Genomic DNA, 23,156 nt, shown 5'->3' on the forward strand with positions numbered 1-23,156 from the left:
TAGTTGATAATGTTAGTATGTTCCCATCAATATATATGATTGATTAGAAATCATAAACATAAAATGTTTGAATTAAATTTTTAATAATACTAATAATAATAGTATATTTCAAAAATTATATTATCTTTATTAATTAAGTCTATAGATTATCATAATATATTAATATATAATTCAAAACTTAACATTACAATTTATATTTTGTAAATCAGTAAATATTACTTTTTACATTATTCATTATACACATTCGAACATTAAGTATACATATCTTCTCATGAGTATTTTAGGATTTATTTAAAATTTGTATACAATTCTTCACATCTTTAAGGTATTTTAGGATTTATTTTAAAATAAATTTAGTTCCAAAATCGATTCCACTAAGATCAATCAAGGCTTGGTTACACCTTGTGTTAACCAAGGTGGATTCCACCTAGGTTATTCCAAGAATTTGTAATGAGACCTTACTCGCTAACAGGTTGGATACCGATTCGATATCATTTCCGTTCGAACCGACCCATTTACTCACCCATAGATAGAGAATCGGGTTGACACGAATTATCTCTCGGGCATTGGGTCGGGCCTATTGCTCCACCGACCTTGTACGCAGCACGCATAGCCGTTGCTCAGTTTTGATCTTGCGCCTCCATTTTTTTAGAGGGACACCGTACAAACTCGTTTACAGTACGAGGTTAGTTAGATTTGGCGCCTCAAGGAATTGGTATTCACTATTCTATTTCTATCGGTTACTCGTGCCCCAAACAAAATCCATTTAGTTAGCAATAATAATAAAAATAAATAAGTAAAATTCACTTGCTTCTCATGCCTTATCCTCCCTCAGTTCCTCCCACCAGCAGATCATGAACACAAGATAGCTTCATTTCTCGAAAATCTCTTTACTATCTTTCTGCAAGTGTATCAAGGGTTTTATAAACTACTCCAAAAAGCACCAGAATAGAAACCAAAGTATTCGTATAGATTCTATTTTCATATTTTCTTTGTCAAGTTTGTTAACTTTAACTGTTCCCTGGGCTCCTTCAATGGCTTCAAAGCTGAACTTTCAATCTAACCTTTCCTTGTTCTCCCCCTGTTTTCTCTACCCTTCACCTGTTGCTGCTTCTGCTTCCCCGCTTGGAGTCAAAACTCCTAACAAACTATTGTTTTTCGGCGTTACATGGTCCAAAATGCAGTACGAGAAAACCTTAGTACCTGTATTGTCTAGACGGTTGTTCCTACCTTCGGCGTCGGGGATCTGGGATGCCTTGACAGGAGGCAATTCAGCTCGTGAAGCTGTGGCTTTCATCAGACGTGGAATGGAACTCTTCAGACAGGTATAAGTCTGCATTCTGTGGTTCTACCTCAATTGCAATTTCTTTGTGAGACGGCTTTCTCTGATTCTTGTTCTTCTAATTTATCCCAAGGGTGATGTTTCTGGGTCGTTAATAGAGTTCGATCGAGCAATTGAGCTGGATTCTCGTCAGAGGGCATGTAGGTTGCTATATTTCTGGTTACATATATCTGCATCGCTTGTGAAGTTTATACTGGATAATACAAATTTTGAAGTGACTGTTACCAGATCTTTGGCAGAGGGGTCTGTCTTTATATTATTTGGATAGGTAGGTTTTTATCTTACTAAATCTGATTTTTCAATCTTTTTTCATCCGTTGTCTTTGCAGTTGAGATGAACTTGACAGGGTAATAACTTTCCTATCTGTAGGTTTGAAGAAGGGGCGGAGCAGTTTCGACTAGATGTTGCACTGAATCCTAATGATACGGAGGAGTCTATATGGTGTTTCCTCTGTGAGGCTCAATTGTATGGAGTGGACGAAGCAAGGAAACGATTCTTGGAGGCAAGTTGGTGGTCGTTCAGTAGTGCTAATTCTTACTTTCTAATTTCTATCGATGCATTGCTTAGTCTATTTGTTTAGAATGCATGCAATCTGGCTGAACGATTGGCTTATATCTCTAGTTATTTGTAATAACCTAGGGGGTTTCTATTTGATTGAAGTATGACCTTAAATATGGTAAAAAGAGATCTGTTGCTGTTAAGAAAAGGAAACTATTTTATTGTCAAGGATCAATTAGAGGTATCTGCTAATCTGCAATAAAAAATTGTTTTAGAATTTACACATTCCTTACAACTTTGAAAACAAAAATATAGAGTTCAAGATATAAGGCATAATAGGCCCAAAAAAGAGGGATTAGAATGGAGGATTAAGAGCAGTCTCTGCTGAAACACCAACCAATAAGCAGTTGGAAGTGTGGGAATATGGGATGGTGGTGGAGTTCAGGATGTGAAGCTAAAACAATTTGTTTCTTTTGTTTGATTCTTTCGATAGGGTGTATCAGAGCAAACTGTTTCATCAGTTTCTTTATCTTCCTTAATTGTCAACTTTGAAGAAAATAAAGGCTAAGAAGGTACGTTAAAGGAAAACAAGACCAGAATGGTTTTTCTAAGAACTTATTTATTTTCATTTACTCCCAGCCGAAGGGGCAGGGGGCAAACCACTTTCTTTCCCTTCATCTTTTATTCCCTTCCCTTTCCTTTTCTCGTTCTTTCTTCTCTTTCTTTTTCTTTCCCTTCCCTTTCTTTTCCTTTCCTTTTTTTCTTTTTTCTTTTTTCTTTTTTCTTTTTTCTTTTTTCTTTTTTTTGTCTTTTTATATAAGATGTGCATGAGGCGCATGAGGCATACGCCTCTAGCACGCCTCATGAAAAAAGCGCAAGAGACGTATGCCTCTTGCACCTGAGGCGTATGCCTCAGAGGTGTCAGCACCTCTAGCATACGCCTCAGGGCGTTTTGGGGAGGCGTATGCCTCCCACGCCTTTTAAAACACTGATTCTAATATCTGACAGTATCCAGAAAACCATTACTAAATATAAACTAGAGATCGTTATTTATATACCATATATCCAATTTGGCTTTCAAAAGTTCATTAGATTATAGGAGTTATGTATTTCTAAAATAATATATGAAGGTTGCCTTTGTTAGGAATGCCATTTTCACTTTGTTTCTACTGAAACATTCAATAATATATTGTGCTGATTAAATTCAGGTTGGTCGTGACCCACGGCCTGTTATGCGTGAAGCTTATAATATGTTTAGAGATGGGGGTGATCCAGAAAAGGTATGATTTGTTGTCTGTGATATACCTTTTTTTTGTTATGTTTTTGTGATAGTCAAGTATGGATATAATATCAGAAAGAAGTCTCATATTTTTGTACAGTGCAGAATCTTCATTTATTTACAGGCATGCTCTCATCATGACTCCAAGTATATGCTATGATTACTTCTACATGCCTCTTTCCTTTAGCTGCTGTGTGTATGCATTTGCTAAGGTGCAGTTCTTTGCATTTTTAAGATGATGATTAAAAATGTCCTTTGCCTCTCTCATTTCCTTATATATTCTGCATTTTGTAGTCCTGAAATTAAGGAAATTTTAATTTAATAATATATGGTTAATCCCTTCATTGAGTGTGAAGGAATATGCTACTGACATGCTAACTTGAGTCTTGATTATGTCTGAAGGCCTTGGGGGGTTCCTCAAATTGTGGATGACATTACTTAAGCTGCATTTGGCATTCCTTATTTTATGGATTTATCTCCTTTTTGCACTTAAAATGCCCTTATGAAAACTGAGTTTTTAACTAAAAAAAGGAGATAAGTCCTTGAAATAAGGAATGCCAAATGCAGCCTTAGTATGATTGTTTGGAAATCCAGCATATTTCATCTGCTTAATTGTGGCAATGCCAATTATGTTATGACACTGACAGATTGGACGAAGAGGGTATATTTATCATGTCTATATGTTGGAAGTTATGTATTATCGATAAAGTTTCACATCCGATAAAAGATCTTGAAAGAAAAATAGAAGTTTACCAGCATCCAAGTTGAAAGAAGAGAAGAGTTTACAGATCAATTTCTAATCTGTACAACAGACTTGGGTCACATCCCATCTTTGATTTTCTAATAATTGAATACTGACTAGCTTGCCCCTAACCCCAATGTTATCTCAGTGGCTTCAGCAGTTCAAACCAGAGGAAGAAGAAGAAGAAGAATAAAAGGAACAGTTGAATCTGATAGCATAAACCCTATCAATCGACCCTAATATGAATTAGCCTCTAATTAGTTGTACAAAGACTAAACTGCCCCCCACTTAAGTATGGGACAGGAAGTCTCTATTAAAACTGCCACATAAGCACATAACTTAACAGGAAGAAAATGACTAATATACTCTTATTCGGCTAGCTCTAACACTCCCCCTCAAGTTGGAGAATAAATGTCATATAATCCCAGCTTGTTACATATGTAATTCACTCTTCCTGAGCTTAAGCCTTTTGTAAACAAATCTGCCCATTGATCACCTGAGCCCACATGTTCTGTTCTTATCTCTCCAGTAAGGACCTTCTCCCTCACAAAGTGGCAATCAATCTCTATGTGCTTTGTTCTCTCATGAAAAACAGGGTTAGATGAGATGTGGAGTGCAGTTTGATTGTCACAGTTTCATAGGTCTATCCATGGAGAACCCGATTTCTTGTAGGAGATTCCTCAGCCATACTAATTCACATGTAGTGTGTGCCATGGCTTTGTATTTGGATTCAGCACTACTCCTTGCCACAACCGTCTGCTTCTTACTCTTCCATGTCACAAGATTTCCTCCAAGAAATATGCAGTAACCTGTAGTAGATCTTCTATCAAACACAGAGCCTGCCCAATCTGCATATGTATACCCAATTACCTCAAGTCTTCCTCCTGGTTTGTACAATAACCTACGGTCTAGAGCTCCCTTCAGGTACCTTACAATCCTAAGAACTGCATCCCAATGAGGTATCCGAGGGTTCTGCATAAATTGGCTCACCACACTGACTGCAAAGGAGATGTCTGGTCTCATGATAGTCAAATAGTTCAGCTTCCCCACTAACCGTCTATACCTTCCAGGATCATCAAATATTTCCCCTATATCACTGCTCAACTTAGCATTTGGCTCCTTGGGAGTTTCAGCCGGTTTTGCACTTAACAGTCCTGTTTCATCCAACAGATCAAGAACATATTTTCTTTGGCACACGTTTACACCATGTTTTGATCTAGCAACTTCTATACCCAAGAAATACTTCAATGTCCCAAGGTCTTTTGTTTGAAAATGGTTTTGCAGAAAGACCTTTAGTTTATCGATCCCCAATTTGTCACTACCGGTTATGACAATATCATCCACTAGACCACTAATAAAATCTTTCCGGCTTCTGAATCATAGCTGAACACCGAGTGGTCAACCTGACATTGTTTCATTCCAAAATTATTCACTGCTTCCCAAACTTCCCAAACCAAGCACAAGGCAATTGTTTATACCCATAAATTGCCTTTTTCAATCTGCACACCTTACCATCCTCCCCCTGAGCAACAAACCCAGGTGGTTGCTCCATATATATACCTCCTCCATAAGATCACCATGAAGGAAGGCATTTTTAATGTCAAGTTGAAATAAGGGCCAATCATACATAACTGCCAGGGAAATTAAGACACGGACAGAGACAATCTTAGCCACTGGAGAGAAGGTCTCCATATAGTCCACCTCATACAACTGTGAATAACCTTTAGCAACAAGTCTGGCCTTCAGACGCTCCACACTACCATCCGACAAGTATTTAACAGTATACACCCATTTACAACCCACAACATGCTTATCGGGAGGAAGAGTAATGAGCTCCCACGTTTGAGTATGCTGAAGGGCAGAGAGTTCCTCCTCCATTGCCTGACGCCACCCAGATGAGCTAAGAGCCTCTTGGACATTCTTAGGTATAGAAATAGATGATAACAGTGAAACAAACTGGCGATGTGAAATGGAAAGGCGAGAGACTGAAGCAAAATTGGAAATGGGATGGAGGGTACAACTACGTTTACCTTTCCGTAAAGCAGTGGGAAGATCAAGTCCTGAAGGTTATAGGACAGAAGCAACAACAGGATCCGCAAACAAGGTAGAAGCTGGAGGAGGAGTCGGTGTCTGTTGATGAGTATACACGTGCCAGATCGGTGGTCGTTCAGTAGGGATCTGCACTGGAGGAGGTGAAGGGTCAACCTTAATTGGAACAACTAGAACGAGATCACAGACCGGAAGAGGAAGATGAAGCAAAGGTGGAGACATCGATGCTTCAGGTCCCGAGAAGAAGGGGATAAACTCAAAAAAGGTGACATCAGGACAGACATAGCACTTCCGAGTAATGGGATTGTAACACTTATACCCTTTTTGAGTTCAAGAGTAGCCAAGAAAGACACACTTAATAGAGCGTGCATCCAACTTGTCTATCCCAGGACTCAGATTGTGAATAAAGCACATACAACCAAAGATGCGGGGTGTTAATGGAAATGGAGACAAGGTGGGGAACAAAATAGAAAAGGGAGACCGACCATGAAGAATGAAAGAGGGCACCCGATTAATAAGGAAATACGCGGTAAGTACAACATCACTCCATAATCGTTTAGGAATATTCATATGATGAAGAATAGACCGAGCATTTTCAAGGAGATGACGGTTCTTTCGTTCAGCCACACCCCATTTTGTTGAATAGTGGATGCACATGAAGTTTGATGAATGATGCCATGCTGTTCTAAATACTGTTGAAAGGAAGTAAGAAAGTATTCACGACCGTTATCTGAATGAAGAACTTTGATTGGAACACCAAATTGTGTACATATTTCAGCATGGAATTTTTGAAAAATGGAAAATAATTCACTCATTTCTTTCATTAAATAAATCCATGTCATCCTTGAACAATCTTCAATAAAAGTGGCAAAATACTTGTAACCATTATAAGACTCTATTTTAATCGGACCCCAAACATCTGAATGAACCAAAGCAAAATGACTCAACATACGACTATCAACTCTAGGACTGAAGGGAACCCGATGATGTTTCCCATACTGACACAACTCACATTGTAAAGACAACAAATGACTCAAAGACGGAACCAGTATCTTGAGTGCCTTGAGAGATGGATGTCCCAGTCGACAATGCCACTGTAGAGGAGTGAGTGAAGTCTGAAGTTCAACTGACGATCTACCACCGTCAAGGTGATACAATCCACCAGCCTCATGCCCCCCATCAATCTTCTTCCTCGTCTTAAGATCCTGAAAAACACAAAAGGAAGGGAAAAATGTAATAGAGCAATTAAGAGTCTTGGTTAATTTACTAATAGACATAAGATTGAATGGAAACTCAGGGACATAGAATAGATGATAAAGAAAAAGAAGTATCAACATTACCAACACCACAGATGGGAGAAGAGGAACCGTTGGCAAAGGTAACAGTTTGAGATGTGGAAGTTTCAGAGAGGGAAGAGAACACACCTGGAGTCCCAGCCATGTGATCAGAGGCTCCAGAGTCAATAATCCATGGAGAGGGTTTGGACGCTAGACAAGCTATACTTGAGTGGGCAAGGGTGGCTGTAGTATGCTGTGAAGTAGCCTGGAGGAACCTCTCATACTCATCGCGCGGTACACTCACCATCTCCTTCTTGGAAATAGATGTAGATGTAGAAGGTGTTAGATCTGCTCGTTGGTTATCACTGACATCAACCCCACCAGCTACTGCATGATTAGCCCATGTAGAAGGAGGGCCATGGAGATCATGATAGAAATTTACTGAATGTCTGTCCTTGCCACAATGGGTACACTTCCTTGTAGAGTTACTTTTTCCTTTACCACGACCTCCCCCTGAGTCACGACCACCACCACGGCCAAAGACAGGACCACCATGACCTCCTCTGGAGGCATGTCCTCCCCCTCTAGTACCACGTCCACCTCCTCTGGCTATCACAAATGCTGATCTGTCAGACTGTGTGGTATTCTCTGTAGATCCCAAAGAAATTCTACGAAGCCGTGCAAAAACTTCCTCAAGTGTAGGAAGAGTAGAGCCTCCCAATATTTGGGCCCTAATTGGTTCATATTCTGATTTCAACCCCACTAAGAACCTAGTGACATCTAATTGTTCATTCTGTTGTTGCTGAACCTTAACATCTGGAGTGAGGGGATGATAGACATTGAGTTCATTTCTAAGGTTCTTCATACTGGCATAGTACTCTTCTAGGGTTTTATTCCCTTGCTGCAGATTGAAATACTCCTTATAGAGCTGATATACCCTTGTAGTATTATCCTGCCCAGAATAAAGCTTCTTGGCATGTTCCCATATGTCCTTAGCTGTATCTAAGAACATAAAGTTGGTACTTATTTTGGGTTCCATACTATTCCATAACCATGTCATGATTTGGGCATCTTCCTATTCCCAGTCATCAAACCCTGGAGAGTCAACTGATGGTTTATTTTCCTTCATGTGTTTCACTTTCCTCTTTGCCTCGAGGAAAATTTCTACTGACTTGTCCCATGGCACATAATTCTCACCATTAAGTTTAATGGAGGTCATCTGTACACCCAAATAATCGGAGGGGATCATCACACTCGGTTTCTGATCACTAGAACCATCTCCCGTTGCTGCCATTATGTCTCCTCCATTGCTATCTCTAATGCTGAACTCTCAGTCACCAACCAAATACTACCTACAACAGCCAAGGCAACACTACAACAGTCTCTAAACTCAGGTGATAGGTTCACAACAAGTCATAATTAGTCACTACTATGCACAAACTACCATCCAGATTAAGAACAAAAGGTAAACCAACATTCAAACAACACCACCAAGGCAGAAAATTGATGTAGGCAATTTGGCCATTCCTTCTAGCCCCCCCCCCCCCAAAAAAAAAAACAACTTTTGTTCTTGCTCACACCACTACTGATTACATAGAGCCATAAATCGCCACTACAGTAATTCAGCAATTTACTAACCACATACAAGCCCTCTTGAGGCTGGTGAGCATCAAAAGCATCACCACACAACCATCTCTGTCCCACATGGTACAGTCTGCCTGACCCTTTTTTTTTTTTAAAGGTCACTACCAGTCCAAAGACATCAACTACAACCATTACAGTAACCCTTACACCATTCAGTCACTGTAAACACAGCCTGTTCTTGGGCCTTTTGCCAAGAACCAATGCTACAAATAACCTAGTTCTTTAAGTTCTGATCAGTCCGAGCAGATTTTTGAGGGTTTTCCAACCCAGAAACACCATCAACACAAAAAAAAAGGATAACCAACCTTGATGGAGAGCTTCAGTCGACCATCCACTTATTTCTGGAGTTATTCTCTTGAATGACAATCAAGTTCTGAGCAGAGAAAGAGAGGCCGAAGTGTTCTCAGACCTAGGTCGAGTCTGTGTTCTCCATTTGTAGTCCAGAGAGAAGAAAAAGAAGTCACGAACAGAAAGGAGCAGCAGTCATGAGCAGAGATTTAAAAAGCAACGTCTTGCTCTGATACCATGTTATCTCAGACTTCAGCAGTTCGAACCAGAAGAAGAAGAAGAAGAAGAAAAGGAACAGTCGAATCTGATAGCATAAACCCTATCAGTCGACCCTAATATGAATTAGCCTCTAATTAGTTGTACAAAGACTAAACTGCCCCCCACTTAAGTATGGGACAGGAAGTCTCTATTAAAACTGCCACATAAGCACATAACGTAACAGAAATAAAATGACTAATCTACCCTTATTCGGCTAGCTCTAACACCCAAGAACAAAGCAAAGGAAAAAAAAGGGAAATCTTTAATGAAATAGAAAATGGTGTGCATAGTTTCTCAAGAGCTAATGTGAACCTTGTTTTGTAGGGCTGCAAATGGTATCCTTTTGTCCAATTTGAATTCAACCCAATGAATGCGTTTAGAAATTAGAATTCGATCCATTTTCTTATGATTAATGGTTCAGATTTGAAGTAGAAAACAAGGAGAAGAATGAATGCCTGCTGATTTTGGAGAAAACCTTCTAACCCCTGTTCAGTGGAGACTTGAGTGTTATTAATCCCACAAGAAGGGCACCCAAGATAAATGCATTACCAGTAAACTAAGTTTACCATTTTACCCCTGTTTAGTAAAATATTAGGACAGGTGTATCCTTCAACTAAGAAGAAATTACTAAACTTCCCTTCCACCTAAATATGTTGACTATACACACTTTCTAATACTCCCTCCCCCCTCAAGCTGGAGCACATATGTCGAACAGCTCCAGCTTGTTACAATACAGTCCATCTTTCTCTCACTCAAGCCTTTGGTGAACGTATCTGCAAGCTGATCATCTGACTTCACATAAAGTGTAGAAATCTCTCAACTTAGGACCGTTTCTTGTATAAATGACAATCCACTTCAATATGTTTGGTCCTCTCCTGAAATACTGGATTGGACGAAATATGAACAACTGCCTGGTTTTCACAGAATAACTCTATAGGTTCGGTTATAGGTGTTCCAATCTCACTTAGCAATTGCTTCAACCACACTACCTACGTACAATGAGCCATCACCCTAAACTTGACCACTGCATTGCTCCTATCTCCTTCACTTCATTTCTTACTTTTCCGAGTCACTACATTGTCTCTCAAGAATGTACAGTAGTCTGTTGTTGATCTTCTATCTAACAGTGATTCAGCCCAATCTGCATATTTATAGCCTTCCAGCTTTAGTTTCTTCCCTTCCATATAATGTAGTCCATGTCCTAGGTCACTTTTCAAATACTTCAACACCCTCATAACTATGTCCCACTGAGGCATCGATGGGCTGCATAGGTTGACTTTACATGATGACAGTAAATGTAATATCAGACTGTGTAATGGTAAAATAGTTTTATCTTCCCAACTGATCTTCTATACCTTCCTGGGTGTTCAATCAACTCACCTTAATCACAATCAACTTAATGTTTGGGTATATAGGTGTCTCCACAAGTTTGTCTTCCAACAATCCTGTTTCTTCAAGATAATCAATTACATATTTTCTCTGACAGAGATTAATACCATTCTGGAGTGAGGCTACCTCAATACCAGGAAATACTTCAACCGTCTAAGATCTTTAGTATGGAAATGCTTCTATAAGAAAGATTTGAGCTCCTTGTCTTCTTATGATGTAAGGACACTCCTGTCCCAATATTTTACAAAACAGTGATAAAGTTGTAAACTTAGTTTATTAGTAATGTAAAAATATCTCTGGCCATGTGTCTTGCGTTGACTATATACACTTTCTAACAATGCTTATATCTACATAAAACTAATATGTATCTATTAGTAAAGGTGGTTTGAATGCTGTACGTTTTCTAACAAGTCATAGGTTCAAGTCCCATAAAAGTTATTTTCAGACACTATATTCATGATATGTAATATGAAATTCACTTTTAGTTTATTTTATGAATAACATATTATATTCTGATTATTTTTAGTTTAGTTTCTTAAGTGTATTCAAAATCCAATTCCAATCCAGCTCCAAACTAAATCTTATGGATAATATTCTATTCAAATTTGAACATTAACGAGTCAAATTTGAATCTAGTTATATGATATCTGATTCAATTTGATTTGTTTGGAGATTTTTTTTTTTTTTTTGCATGTTATTGATAGATAATATTCTTATTTCACGTAAACTTCTTTAACCATGTGAAATGTCACGTTCCCCATTTTGAGCTTCTAGATTCAATTATCCATAAGAAAGGTAGATTACTTAAGATTGTTTTTCATAGAAATAGAGCAGGGCTGATAAAATAGATTTGTTCTTTTAAACATTTTGTGATCAATGTAGAAGGACAATTTCAATGATCCAACTATAAAAGCCAGCATGTATGTATGAAATAGAATGTTGGACAATTAAAAAAAAACACATGTAAAATGCAAGTGGCTTATGTGAGGATTCTGAGATCAATGTTCTAAAACCAGAATGAGCTGGATGATTGGACTGCAAAATGGGAAGTAGATTTTTAATGAGTTGGCCTAAGTGATAAACAGAGCTATTTGGAAAATTGAAGAGAGCCATTCCAAACCATCTAATTATTTGGAATGCTGAATTAACTGTATACAATACACAACCTCCTTTTATATATTTTCTCTTTTATTTTTTATAGGTTTCCACTTTTGAGCTTCTTTACAAAATAAAAGATGAAAGAAACTAAGGGGAAGGAAGGATATGGTATTTAAAGACAGAAACAGAGGTCAGAGAAAGAAAGGAAAGAATATTATGGTGAGCAAGAGGTGAGCTTGCTGTTTTAGCAATCTGATGATTTGCGTGCACACTCATATGTAGAGAGGGGGTGGGAGGAGAGAATGGAAGAGAAGATACTGTTGTCACAGATCTTATGACATTGAGAGAGACACTGAAATTAGAACTATTGAAGTTTGAGGGCGTGATAAGTTTTAGATGTAAGAAATACCATGACATATATTGCTTATACTATGTAGTGCATATTACTTGAGGGAGTTGGGACTCAATCCGGGTCTACTATCAATTTTCTCAGGTTGGCCCAATAATTCCATACAAGTAATATGCAGTACATAGGTGGTCTATAAGTATTGTAAATTTGAGTGACGTTAAGATGAAAGTACCATGATGTACATACAATGCTTATACACTGCTATGTGTAGCATATTCCTTAAATGAAATTGTTGAGCCAAACAATAGAACCAAAAGTAGAACTGGATCGGTTTCCTAAGATGCCTAGGTATGAATATGGACATGAACACAGGCACAGATACCGGAAAATGACATGCAACCCTGGATATCCTGAGGTCCTGGAACAGATGGGGGACGTGTACCATTTAATATACTTATACCATGTTTTAGTAAGCTAGTAACCATTCTATCATATGCAGATTTTTTATGGTAATGGTTTGTTGAAATATATGATTTTACGTACTTTAGAGAGATTAAGGAATGACACAAATGTCTATGCAGTTGTCAGTATCATATTTGCATATGTATTGTATCCAACATAGGTATACTAAGTGCTTACACTTGTCTGGATATCATATTTTGATGCAATGTACCTCCTTCATTGGTTCGATGTTTGGACCAGAGCTTGAAAAAGGTTCTCTTTGGGAAAGTAAGACTAACTTACGTAGGTGACAATATGAAGTACAATCAATTAAAATGGTCTGAACATGTGTTTTGAAGATCAATGAGTGGAGAAAATAATCAGATGCAACTTGAAGGATCTGTAAGAGAAAGACAGGCCAAAAGGAGCATGGGTGGAAGTAGTGAGAAGGAAATAGAAGACCTCTGATTTCATTGGAAGATAACTGTGTAATGACTGGATAAGTATCGTGTACTTGAACAATACGCCAAAAGCCTTAAGACTGATGGAATGCATCAAGCCAAGCAACTTTAACCATTTAGGGCCGTAACATACCACCATGCTTCTGCAGTTGACATCTCAGCATCTCCAGTCTAGGCAGCTCTCACTCTAGCAGTAGGTAGCCCTCTTCACGATGTCTCTTACTCTGGTGGTAGGTAGTCCTTTCCACAACAGCTCACACTCTAGCAGCAGGTAGCCCTTTCTCTTTGTCGGCTTTCACTCTGTTCCAAGTATCCCTTTCCATGATAGGTTTCACTCTACTCCAGATAGCCCTTTCCATGACAGCTTTCACTCTACTCTAGGTAACCCTTGTATCAGGTAGCCCTCTCTGTGATTCGAACTTGAGACGTGGTGAAAAGCTCTGATACCAAATGTTGTGTGCTTGACCAATACACCAAAAGCCTTAAAACTGGCGGAATGCGTCAAGCCAAACATTCGAACCATTTAGGGTCGTAACATAGCACCATGCTTTTGCAGCCAATATCTCGGTGGCTTGACTCTAAGCAGCTCTCACTCTAGTGGTACCCTTTCCATGATGGATCACACTTCAGCGGCAGGTAACCCTTTCCCTTTGGCGGCTTTCACTCTGCTCCAGGTAGCCCTTTCTGTGACGACTTTCACTCTACTATAGGTAGCCCTTTCCATGACAACTTTCACTTTACTCTAGGTAGCCCTCTCTGTGATTTAAACTTGAGACGTGGTGGCGGGCTTCGATGTCAAATGTTGTGTGCTTGACCAATACGCCAAAAGCCTTAAGAATGATGGAACGTGTTAATCCAAACACTTTGACCATTTAAGACCGTAATAGTAAGATTTGTTAGCCATCCCTAAATGGTTTAAGACAAGTTGAGCTGATTTTGCAATTTAACAATTGAATATGCAAAAATAGATGCAAATGAGTTTGATAAAAATGTAGAACGAACTGGACTGGTAATGTTTAATGGGGGCCTCAGAAAACAGAGGCTTAAGCTGTGCCTAGATTTTGGGCATGGAACTGGAAATTAAGTTTCACTCCTAACCTAATTTTACAGTTTGCAAACGATGCCTACCCCTATAAATTTTGCAATCTTTAAGGGAAAAAAAAAAAACAACAGGGATGCAAACGGATCGTATTAGATTCGAATTAAGGTATATCCAAATTCAATCTGATAAACTGTAGGTCTGATCCAATCCAATTTGAAGATCCAATCGGATCTTACAAACACCAATTCGAATTTAAATCCAATAAGGATGTCAGATATCCTACTCTGATCCGATCCAATTTGATTTTTAAAAACTTTAATAAATTATTAAAAGGATAACAGTTTAAATAAAAAACAAAAAATACAAGTATTTTTTCAACTATTTTCATCATATATATACATGCTGTTTTTTATAAAAAATAAAAAATATAAAAAAATTATAATAATGCAATATATATGTATGTTTGTATGTAATTGTATCAGATCCTTTTGTATTGGAACTATTATCCAATCCAATCTGAAAATCCGAAATGAGGATATCTGAATCCGACAAAATAGGATTGGATTGGATCATGATCTGATCCATTTGCACCCCTAAAAAACAAGGATTGAGGTCTTAAATCTGCTAGCTTCCGTATTCTACTCTGTCAGGAAATTGGAAACAATTGATGGAATCCAGAAACTTGCGGAATTGGCCCCCTGATTGCCGATTTCTTTTCAGATTATGTTTCCACCATGATCCCATACTGAAATTATTATCCAAAATTTCCCATGTTCATTGTAATATTTTCATTTCTCTGAGGGAAATCCATTGCTTGTATCAGTTATCATTGTATCTTGACGACCCATAGTTGAAAAGAAACAGGATTGGTGCAGCCAACCCCATATAATTGGGATAAAGGCTTGGATGATAATACTGATGATCTTGATGATCCATCATCTTATTCACTATCTAAAATCATGGGTATCCTTACAATGGCCTGGAGAGAACATTAACAGTCCACTAATCATGGGTAGCCTAAAATCAGTGGTCAGTGCTAATCTGTTCTATATCAACTTGGCTTTCTTGGATTCTTTTTTAATCATTAACACTCCAAATTTTATTGATTTGAATGGAAAAAAAATGATACAACTATGTGCCAAGCACTCCAAGGCTAGATCTTACTAGTCCCCAAACAAGCTCCATCCTGGGGATTACATTTACACCCCCAAACAACTATTCCTTGCTGTTCTCTGTTTCACAAGACCAGCAGTGAAAGAATTTGGTGGCCTTGGAACCCATCTGTAGTCTATATTGCCTCCCTCCAAGGCACCAACTTGCTCTTCAATTTCTCTCAAGACATGTATTTACCTCCAAGGAGTGGGCCTTGGCACAATGGTTAGGTTGCTCCATTGCAACCTCAGGGTACAAATCTTGGAAACAGCCTCTCTGTATGTGCAGGGGTAAGGCTATGTACACCTGTCCCTCCCCAAGCCCTGCATTGGCAGGAGCCTCATACACTGGGCTACCCTTTTATGTCTGTACCCCCAAGAGCCTGTCCTTGTTAGCCACCACACAACAATTTGCTCTTCCTAGCTTTATTATCAAAAACCCTGTACTTCCTAGCTTTGGTTCCTTTCATAGTATATATCAGATCATACCAATACTTGGTGTTTTTAGGAACTAGTAACTCCACGAGCTTTAAAAATTCATATTTTCATTTTTTTTTGGGTTCATGGGCTACACAACGTTCACATTTTCATGTGTACCCATTGACATGTAAAAGCGCTGCATTGAACATCCTGCTCCAGAACATTGCAATATGAAATTACATTCCAGTATCTCCAATTCTCCATATATTCACTATTTTGTTTGGCCATTTAGTGAATGTTTATATGCTATCTGTGACCTTTAAGTGTCCAATAAAACTCTTTAGACTCAAAAATATTTCATGTCTATGAAAATATTGTGGATGAAAAAAAAAATTCCAGGCATCATATTTAGAACAGAAGTATGTATGTCATAAAGCTATAGCATTTGTTGTGTTTGTATATGCATCTACATTTATTTTCAAGAATTAATCCAATTGATGCATTTTCTTTCCTGTACAGCTAGTTTCAGCATTTTCTAATGCACAAGGGCATGAATACTTTTATGCTTCTCTATATGCTGGGCTTTATTATGAATCCCAGGTTTGTTATCATCTTAATGATTTCTCTTCATCTATTTTTATTATATTGGGTCTAATTAAATGCACATTGTACACTTTACAATTTATATAGTCTATGAGAAAAGGGCAGCCCAGTGCATGAGGCTCCCACCAATGTGGGGTCTGGGGAGGGACAGATGTATGCAACCTTACCCCTGCACATACAGAGAGGCTGTTTCCAAGATTTGAGCCCTGGTCACCCAGGTCACAAAAGGAGCAACCCAACCATTGCGCCAAGGTCCACCCTCTTATATAGACTATAGAATAAGTTTTAAATGTTGGATGCCAACCTAATACAACCCTCCTTTATCTGGCTTGGGACCAGCAGTGGAAGACAAGCTCTCACTGGTGGAATTGAAGGGGCTAGAAGGGCTAGGGGCAGACCAAAAAGGACATGGGTCATAGTAATAAGAGGTGCTCATAATTTAACACTTGATATAGCATTAAACGGAACAGAATGGTAAAGCAGGACTCATGTAGTTGATCCCATATAATTGGGATAAGACTTGGATGGTGATGATAATGATGATAATCTATAAGAATAATAATGTGACTTAAAAATTGTTTTTTGTTGTTATCTAGTCTTCAGATCCTTTTTCTTTTTTTTTTTTTTTTTTTGGGAATCTTGTGTGATAGGAGAATACCACTTAGGTTACAGGGAAAATTTTATAAAAAGTTAATAAGGCCAGTAATGTTGTATGGAGTAGAGTATTGACTGTTGAGCAGTTAGGAAGCAATATGCCCAAAAAATGGTGTGGTAGAAATGCAAATGATGAGATGGATGAGTGGGGAACTAGAAAGGATAGGATAATTAGGATTGGAATGAACTTATTCCGAGGAAGCTATGGGTAGCCAATAGAGGTGATAAAATGAGGGGAAGTAGACTAAGATGGTTTTAGCTCATGCAAAGAAGATACAGCAATAATAAGAACTGATCTGTTACAAGTTGAAGAGGCTGGAAGAGCTAGGGGCAGACCAAAAGGGGCATAAGTTGAAGTAGTGAGAAATGATTTAAGAGCCCATAGTTTAACAACAGATATGGCACTAAAAAGAATGCAATGATGGAACAACATTTGTGCAGCCGACCACATATACTTGGGACAAGGTTTAGATGATGATGATGATCAGAAATATCAATATTACTTGCTAGTTATATTGTATCAGTTTGAATATGTTTTGGGGTCAATTTAGTGCTACTGTTTTATGTGATTTTAGTGCGAGGAATAGGAATTCTAGATCAAGAATTATCAAAAGATTTTGTACTTGCCCATTTTGTGTATACAAGGACAGTAATCATCTATGCTCTTTTTTTTTTCCCCTTTTTATGTGTCCCTTCTCAGTTATACTGGCCTTTGTTGAACGAGAAAAATATAAGGTGAAACTCTGATTCAAACCCTCAACCTCTTCCACCTTCTACACTCCACCTGGCAAATCTTAACCAGTGTTTTAGAAAAGTTTAACTGGATGCCCACCCTAGCCAGGTCACTGATAATCAAATGCCTTCCTGGGCCTAAAGATCACCCTACCTGCAATCAGTAGCAACCTGAACTTAATCAAAGAATTTGTTACTTTCTCTTCATTCACTAATTATCAAATCTGCGACCATGTGTAACCTTATCCTATCCATGCTTTTTTTTCAGTAATAATTTCATCCATGGGTTTTATAATCATCATCGTCGTCATCATCATCATTATCATCATTATATGGGGTCATCTGCATGAAATCTGTTCCACCCTTCCGTTCTTTTCAGTGTCATATCCATTGTTAAATTATAGGCCCTTAAATCATTTCTAACTATTTTTAGTCCATGTCCTTTTTGGTCCACCCTTTCTAGCCCCTTAAACTTGTAGCAGCTCACTTCGATAAAAATAATATTTAATAGGTGACAATTATAAGATAATCATCTGATGATTGAGTTCCAGCATAGGAGCATATATTTAGAGATGATCATTTTGGTTATCTTACTACAGAGAAATGGATTTAATTAGAACTAGTGAATATTGACTTCTGATATTTCAAAGCAATGTGTGTGTGTGTGAAGTTCTGATATTTTAATTATGATTATATTGACGCTTAGATTAATATTTATTGGTATGCCATAACCACTATTAGGGAATTGTTTTGTATGCGGTACTGTTGTCGCTTAAGAGAATAGCTTTTAACTGTGCAGAATAATCCAGATGCTGCAAAGCCTCATTTACTTGCTGCATGTCAATCTCCTTATGGGATAAGGTTAAATTGCAGAAACATTGACCTAATTTTTCCACCAATGTTTGATGTAATCAAGCAGCACCAATGTTCTAATTCATTTCATTTTTTTACTATAGGTCCAATGATTATATGGCTTCTCTTGCCAAGGTTCACTGTCTTTGTCGAAACTGGAGCACCAATTAAACCTTTCAGTGTTGCTGATACTAATAGATATTGATATATTCGAATTTCATTGGATTATGTTTTCCGATCTGCTTTGATTAAAAATATGCTAAGATATATTCGAATCCAACACAATTAGATCATATTCAAATTCGAATTGGATTAAAATCCGACTCATTTACAACCCAAGCTGCTTTGGGGAAACCACTAAAAGCGGTTTCAATGGAAATACCAAATTTCTTTTGTTGAAGTACCGTAAAATTGGGAGTTTTCAAAATTTCAGTTTTCACCAAACATTGCTTATGTGTTGTGTGTGGTGCCCACCTCTTAAAGCCAAAAACAATCACGGGAAAACCCTCCCAAACGCAATTTGGATCTAATAGGCACAGCATTGTAAGTATGTTCAATAAGCACTCGAAATTTTTTTTGACACCTGTCCCTTAAAGTATCCTCACTTCTAGGGGTGTGCACGGTTCAGTTTAGAGAAGATCTCAGACCAAATTGGTAAATTATGGTTTGAGAAATTTTCAAACTGAACCAAACCATTTTGGTATGGAAACAAAACCATTTTATTACGGTTTGATGCGGTTTGGGGACTTGGACCGTTCTATGATTCTATTGGGCTTAATCCAATTAGAAAGCTCAAATAGGTTCCCTAAAAATTAAAACTTAAAACTTTTATTTTTATTATAAGATAAAGAGTTTATTATATACTTATAATTTTATGCATTCAATTTAGATATATTATATTATATATAATATTTATACATCATATATTCATATTATATTTATACATTTACATTATATATATATATATATATATATATATATATATATATGATTTCAGTTTACGGTTTACAGTTTGGTTTGATTTATGAAATCCAATAAACCAAACCGAAACGGTAAACTGTAATTTAGAAAACTATCAAACCAAACCAAGCCAAACCACAAATTCAGTTTGGTTTGGTTCAGTTTACAGTTTGAACCGTATAATGAACACCCCTAATCACCCCACCCTTGAAAAAGATTAAAAGTAAATACTTATTAAGTGCTCATTTAACGTGCTTACTTATGTTAAGCCTATTAGATCCAGTCCCTCCCAAACAAGTACTTAATCCTACTTACTAGGTTAGTCTGTACTAAATCCCACATAAATATGGTACAGGGCAAGGTTTTTAAAACTGGATCGGACAAGAAACCTTTTTGGGGACTGGTTTTCAGGTTGAATGGTCCAACCATCCGATCTGAACGGACAGTCTGTTTTGACAAAAAAATAAAAAATAATAAAAAACAAAAAATGACCAAAACTGTTGTTTGGGTTGATAGTTTGACCGCCTGAATCAGTGATTCATTGAACAAATCAATGGTTTTTGGCCAAAAAGCGATTTTGGGCGCGTAAAATGATCAGTTTTTAATTTTCCAGTTCGACCGTACGATGAGGTTTTGAAAACATTGGTAATGTGGATATTTGTATATAACTTAAAATTAATTAGAAACAAAAATATGACAAATATCAGTAGACAATTTGAGTTTAAAATGACGTTTGGTTCCGAGCACGTTTAAAGCCTGAGAAGATGTGCTGAATATCAAGGGTAAGTAGACTCACTACAGATCTTACAAAAATGTAAAGGAAAAAAAAATCACTAACAGAGATATTAATCAGGCCCTCTTGCTTTTTTCATATACCAGTCCAAGTTGGGCAGACGGTTGAAGTTTTCAAATGGCAAATAGAGAAAAAGAAGTTTTAACATGTGGCATTATATGGTTGTTTTTTTCCTTTATTGCCGAGGTGAAAATCACTGAACCACAATTAAGAGCAGTTTGGGAAGGCTTCGTGATTGAGTTGCATTGACTGAACCACTTTTGAGAAGTTACCTAGGAAGGCTTCAATGGAAAATAGGTTTTTTTATTTTTTTTTTCTTTTTTCATGGAAGTCTTTTTCTGGTTTTCTGGTTTTTTTACCAAATAAGGCTTAACGATTTATGGGTTTTTCGGTTATTACAATGCCAAATTCAAATCCAATCCCATTTTTGTCGGATTTGGATCATTCTCTATCAGATTTTTGGATCGGATCAGATAATAGGATCCGATTCGAATTCGGATCACACTATTTATTCTGAAAAGGTCCGATCCAAATCAACATATATATATATATATATATATAAAGCATATTTACTTATAAAAATGCATGTATATATTAATATATTTATTAGCATATTTATTTATAAATATGTTTATATTGCATTTTTTGTAATAATTTATCAAAATGTTATGTTTTTTCTTTGAATAATTTATTAAAATGTTCAGAATTTGAATTCGATCGATTAAATTCAAATATCTAACATCCTTAACCAATTTGAATTCAAATAATCATTTATGAGATCCGATTATATATTCAGATCGAATTAAATTTAAATATACCTCAATTCAAATCCGACCCGATCTGTTTGCTTCCCATATCAACTCATGGAGAAGAGGCTGTCTTACATGACCGAAAACAAGTAGCCAAACGAGACCCTTAGTTGGTAACTTGGTATTATTGGAACTCCAGAAAGACTTTCACCAGAAATATTCTTTCTGAAGCCTGAAGCATAAACTAGAGGTTGCCAAAAAGAGCAGTTCCGCCCTTTCTTCCCTTATCATCCTTCCAGAATTCCGATCAAAAGGAATAAAAACAAAAGAAAAAAGAATCAAAAGTTTGAACTCATCCGTCAATTTATGTAATATGATCCCCTCAACGTGAATTAAAAAAATGAAATAATGGAGTAGAGGACCCGAAGAAGGCGTATTTGAAGCGCAACCCTTAGAATGACTGACTTGTATACCATTTTGGAGTCTGGATCTGCTCTTTACAGAATGTTCATGCCTGCACCCCATAATGATTCATAGTACATCCCCACCTTATATTGGGAATATCTTTCAGTGATGTCTCATCATTTTCAGGAGACAGGATCTGTTCCTCACACCTGGTGCCTCACTGGCACTTCACACACACATCCTACCATATGGGAACATCTTCCGTATTTATTAGTCATTATTTACGGGAGATGTTCTCAATACATAGTGGATGTGCGTGTAAAATGCCCATATGTGAGGAGCAGATATTGTCACTATTTTTAATACTTGTTATTGGGAGATGTTCTCAATACAAAGTGACAAAGTGTGGATGTGCTGTAGGTGGAGCATCCCCTTGTGAGGTGCCGATGTGAACTCACATCTCACACAAACTTCACAGTATGTTTTTACCGTTGAATGTGGCTGTGAGATCGGTGTGAGACGTGCTATGTGAAGAGCAGATACTAATTCACCATTTTTACGAGTGAAGAAGAAAAATCCACTATCAGATCAGAACTCGGTTTTGGTCTTTTAATACCTAGAAGAAACGAGGTCTGACCATTTTCCACCCGTTACTTGGTCAAGGCGGCACGGCAGCTTGGGTCAAACCTAAATACCTAATCCTGCCTGGCTGCCCAACTGAAAAATGTTGACCACGTCACGCGTCCATAACACCTCCATCCAGATGGTTGACCGCTGAACCACACCATCTGTCTATCGGACAATAGATTATGGATCAAATCATGAACCCTCATGTTTTATCATCGATAAGCTTTGCTTTTCCAACAAAAGTCCTAAATATTAAAACCCACGGTTATCATAGAATCCAAAATTCTGATTCTGATCCGATTGTTTCATATTTTTATGGTATCCCCACCTTTCTTTTAAATAAAACACAACCTAAGGTTATGTTTGGTTTGAAAGAAAAGGTAGAAAACGGAAGAAAAAGACAAAAAAATCAATATAAGGTTTGTAAAGGTTTTTTTATCATTCATTTCCTTTTTTTTTTTATATATTTTCCTTCAAACCAAACATAGCCTAGAAGAATCAAATTTAGATTTTAAAATTTCTATCAACTTAACAACTTCGTCAATTCATCCAATACATTTATACATACAGGTTTATACTATTTGAAACTTTGAATTGAGGTGAGCAAGTAGTAGATAAATTTGTTGTTGAGTTAGACTAGTTTGATGACTTGTGCACACAAAAATTAGAAGCCTCGAGGTAATTTTCCAAGGAGAACCATTCTGACATGAAGAAAAATGGAAATCAACTAGGGCAATCTGGTTGTAGTTGTACGAGTCGAAGAACTTTAAATAAGAAAAAAGCAAAAGGGTTCAAAGAGTTTTGTTTTTTAAACAAAAAGGGTTCAAGAGCCAGTGAGTGTGAAAAGGAGTTTCACCTTAGGTGACGTGACCTTATATACATGTTGGGGGAATACGCCATTGTGATGCACATTGTAGGGGAAGATGGGGTCACTGTAATTTTGGAAGAGAAGCTCTGAGGCACGTCTGAAGACACTGTCTTTAGAACGTTATTTGCTCCTACTCAGTTTTACTGAGTTTGCTGTTGGGTTACAGGCAAATTCATTCCCAGGAT

General features: G+C 37.4%; 1 protein-coding gene across 3 annotated transcripts; it reads left to right on the forward strand.

Moving 5' to 3' along the window:
* The first annotated feature begins 661 nt into the window (after positions 1-661).
* Positions 662-18,887, forward strand: LOC148867606 (Tetratricopeptide repeat (TPR)-like superfamily protein). Of its 3 annotated transcripts, XR_016109097.1 has the most exons (10): positions 662-1,325; positions 1,416-1,482; positions 1,571-1,610; positions 1,712-1,844; positions 3,049-3,120; positions 3,220-3,331; positions 10,864-10,982; positions 16,248-16,328; positions 18,517-18,578; positions 18,674-18,887. XR_016109097.1 is itself a non-coding variant. In XM_088974844.1 (8 exons), the coding sequence occupies exons 1-8, from the start codon at positions 1,035-1,037 to the stop codon at positions 18,738-18,740; spliced, it is 813 nt and encodes a 270-aa protein (XP_088830970.1). In that variant the 5' UTR covers positions 662-1,034; the 3' UTR covers positions 18,741-18,887. The 3 variants fall into 3 exon arrangements, 1 of the variants encoding a protein (XP_088830970.1); XR_016109096.1 differs by lacking the exon at positions 10,864-10,982; XM_088974844.1 differs by lacking the exons at positions 3,220-3,331; positions 10,864-10,982.
* Positions 18,888-23,156: the final 4,269 nt, after the last annotated feature.

This window comes from Nelumbo lutea, chromosome 3 (assembly GCF_056320005.1).
Source record: "Nelumbo lutea isolate HS-2025 chromosome 3, American lotus-T2T, whole genome shotgun sequence".
NCBI classification, from domain to species: Eukaryota; Viridiplantae; Streptophyta; class Magnoliopsida; order Proteales; family Nelumbonaceae; genus Nelumbo; species Nelumbo lutea.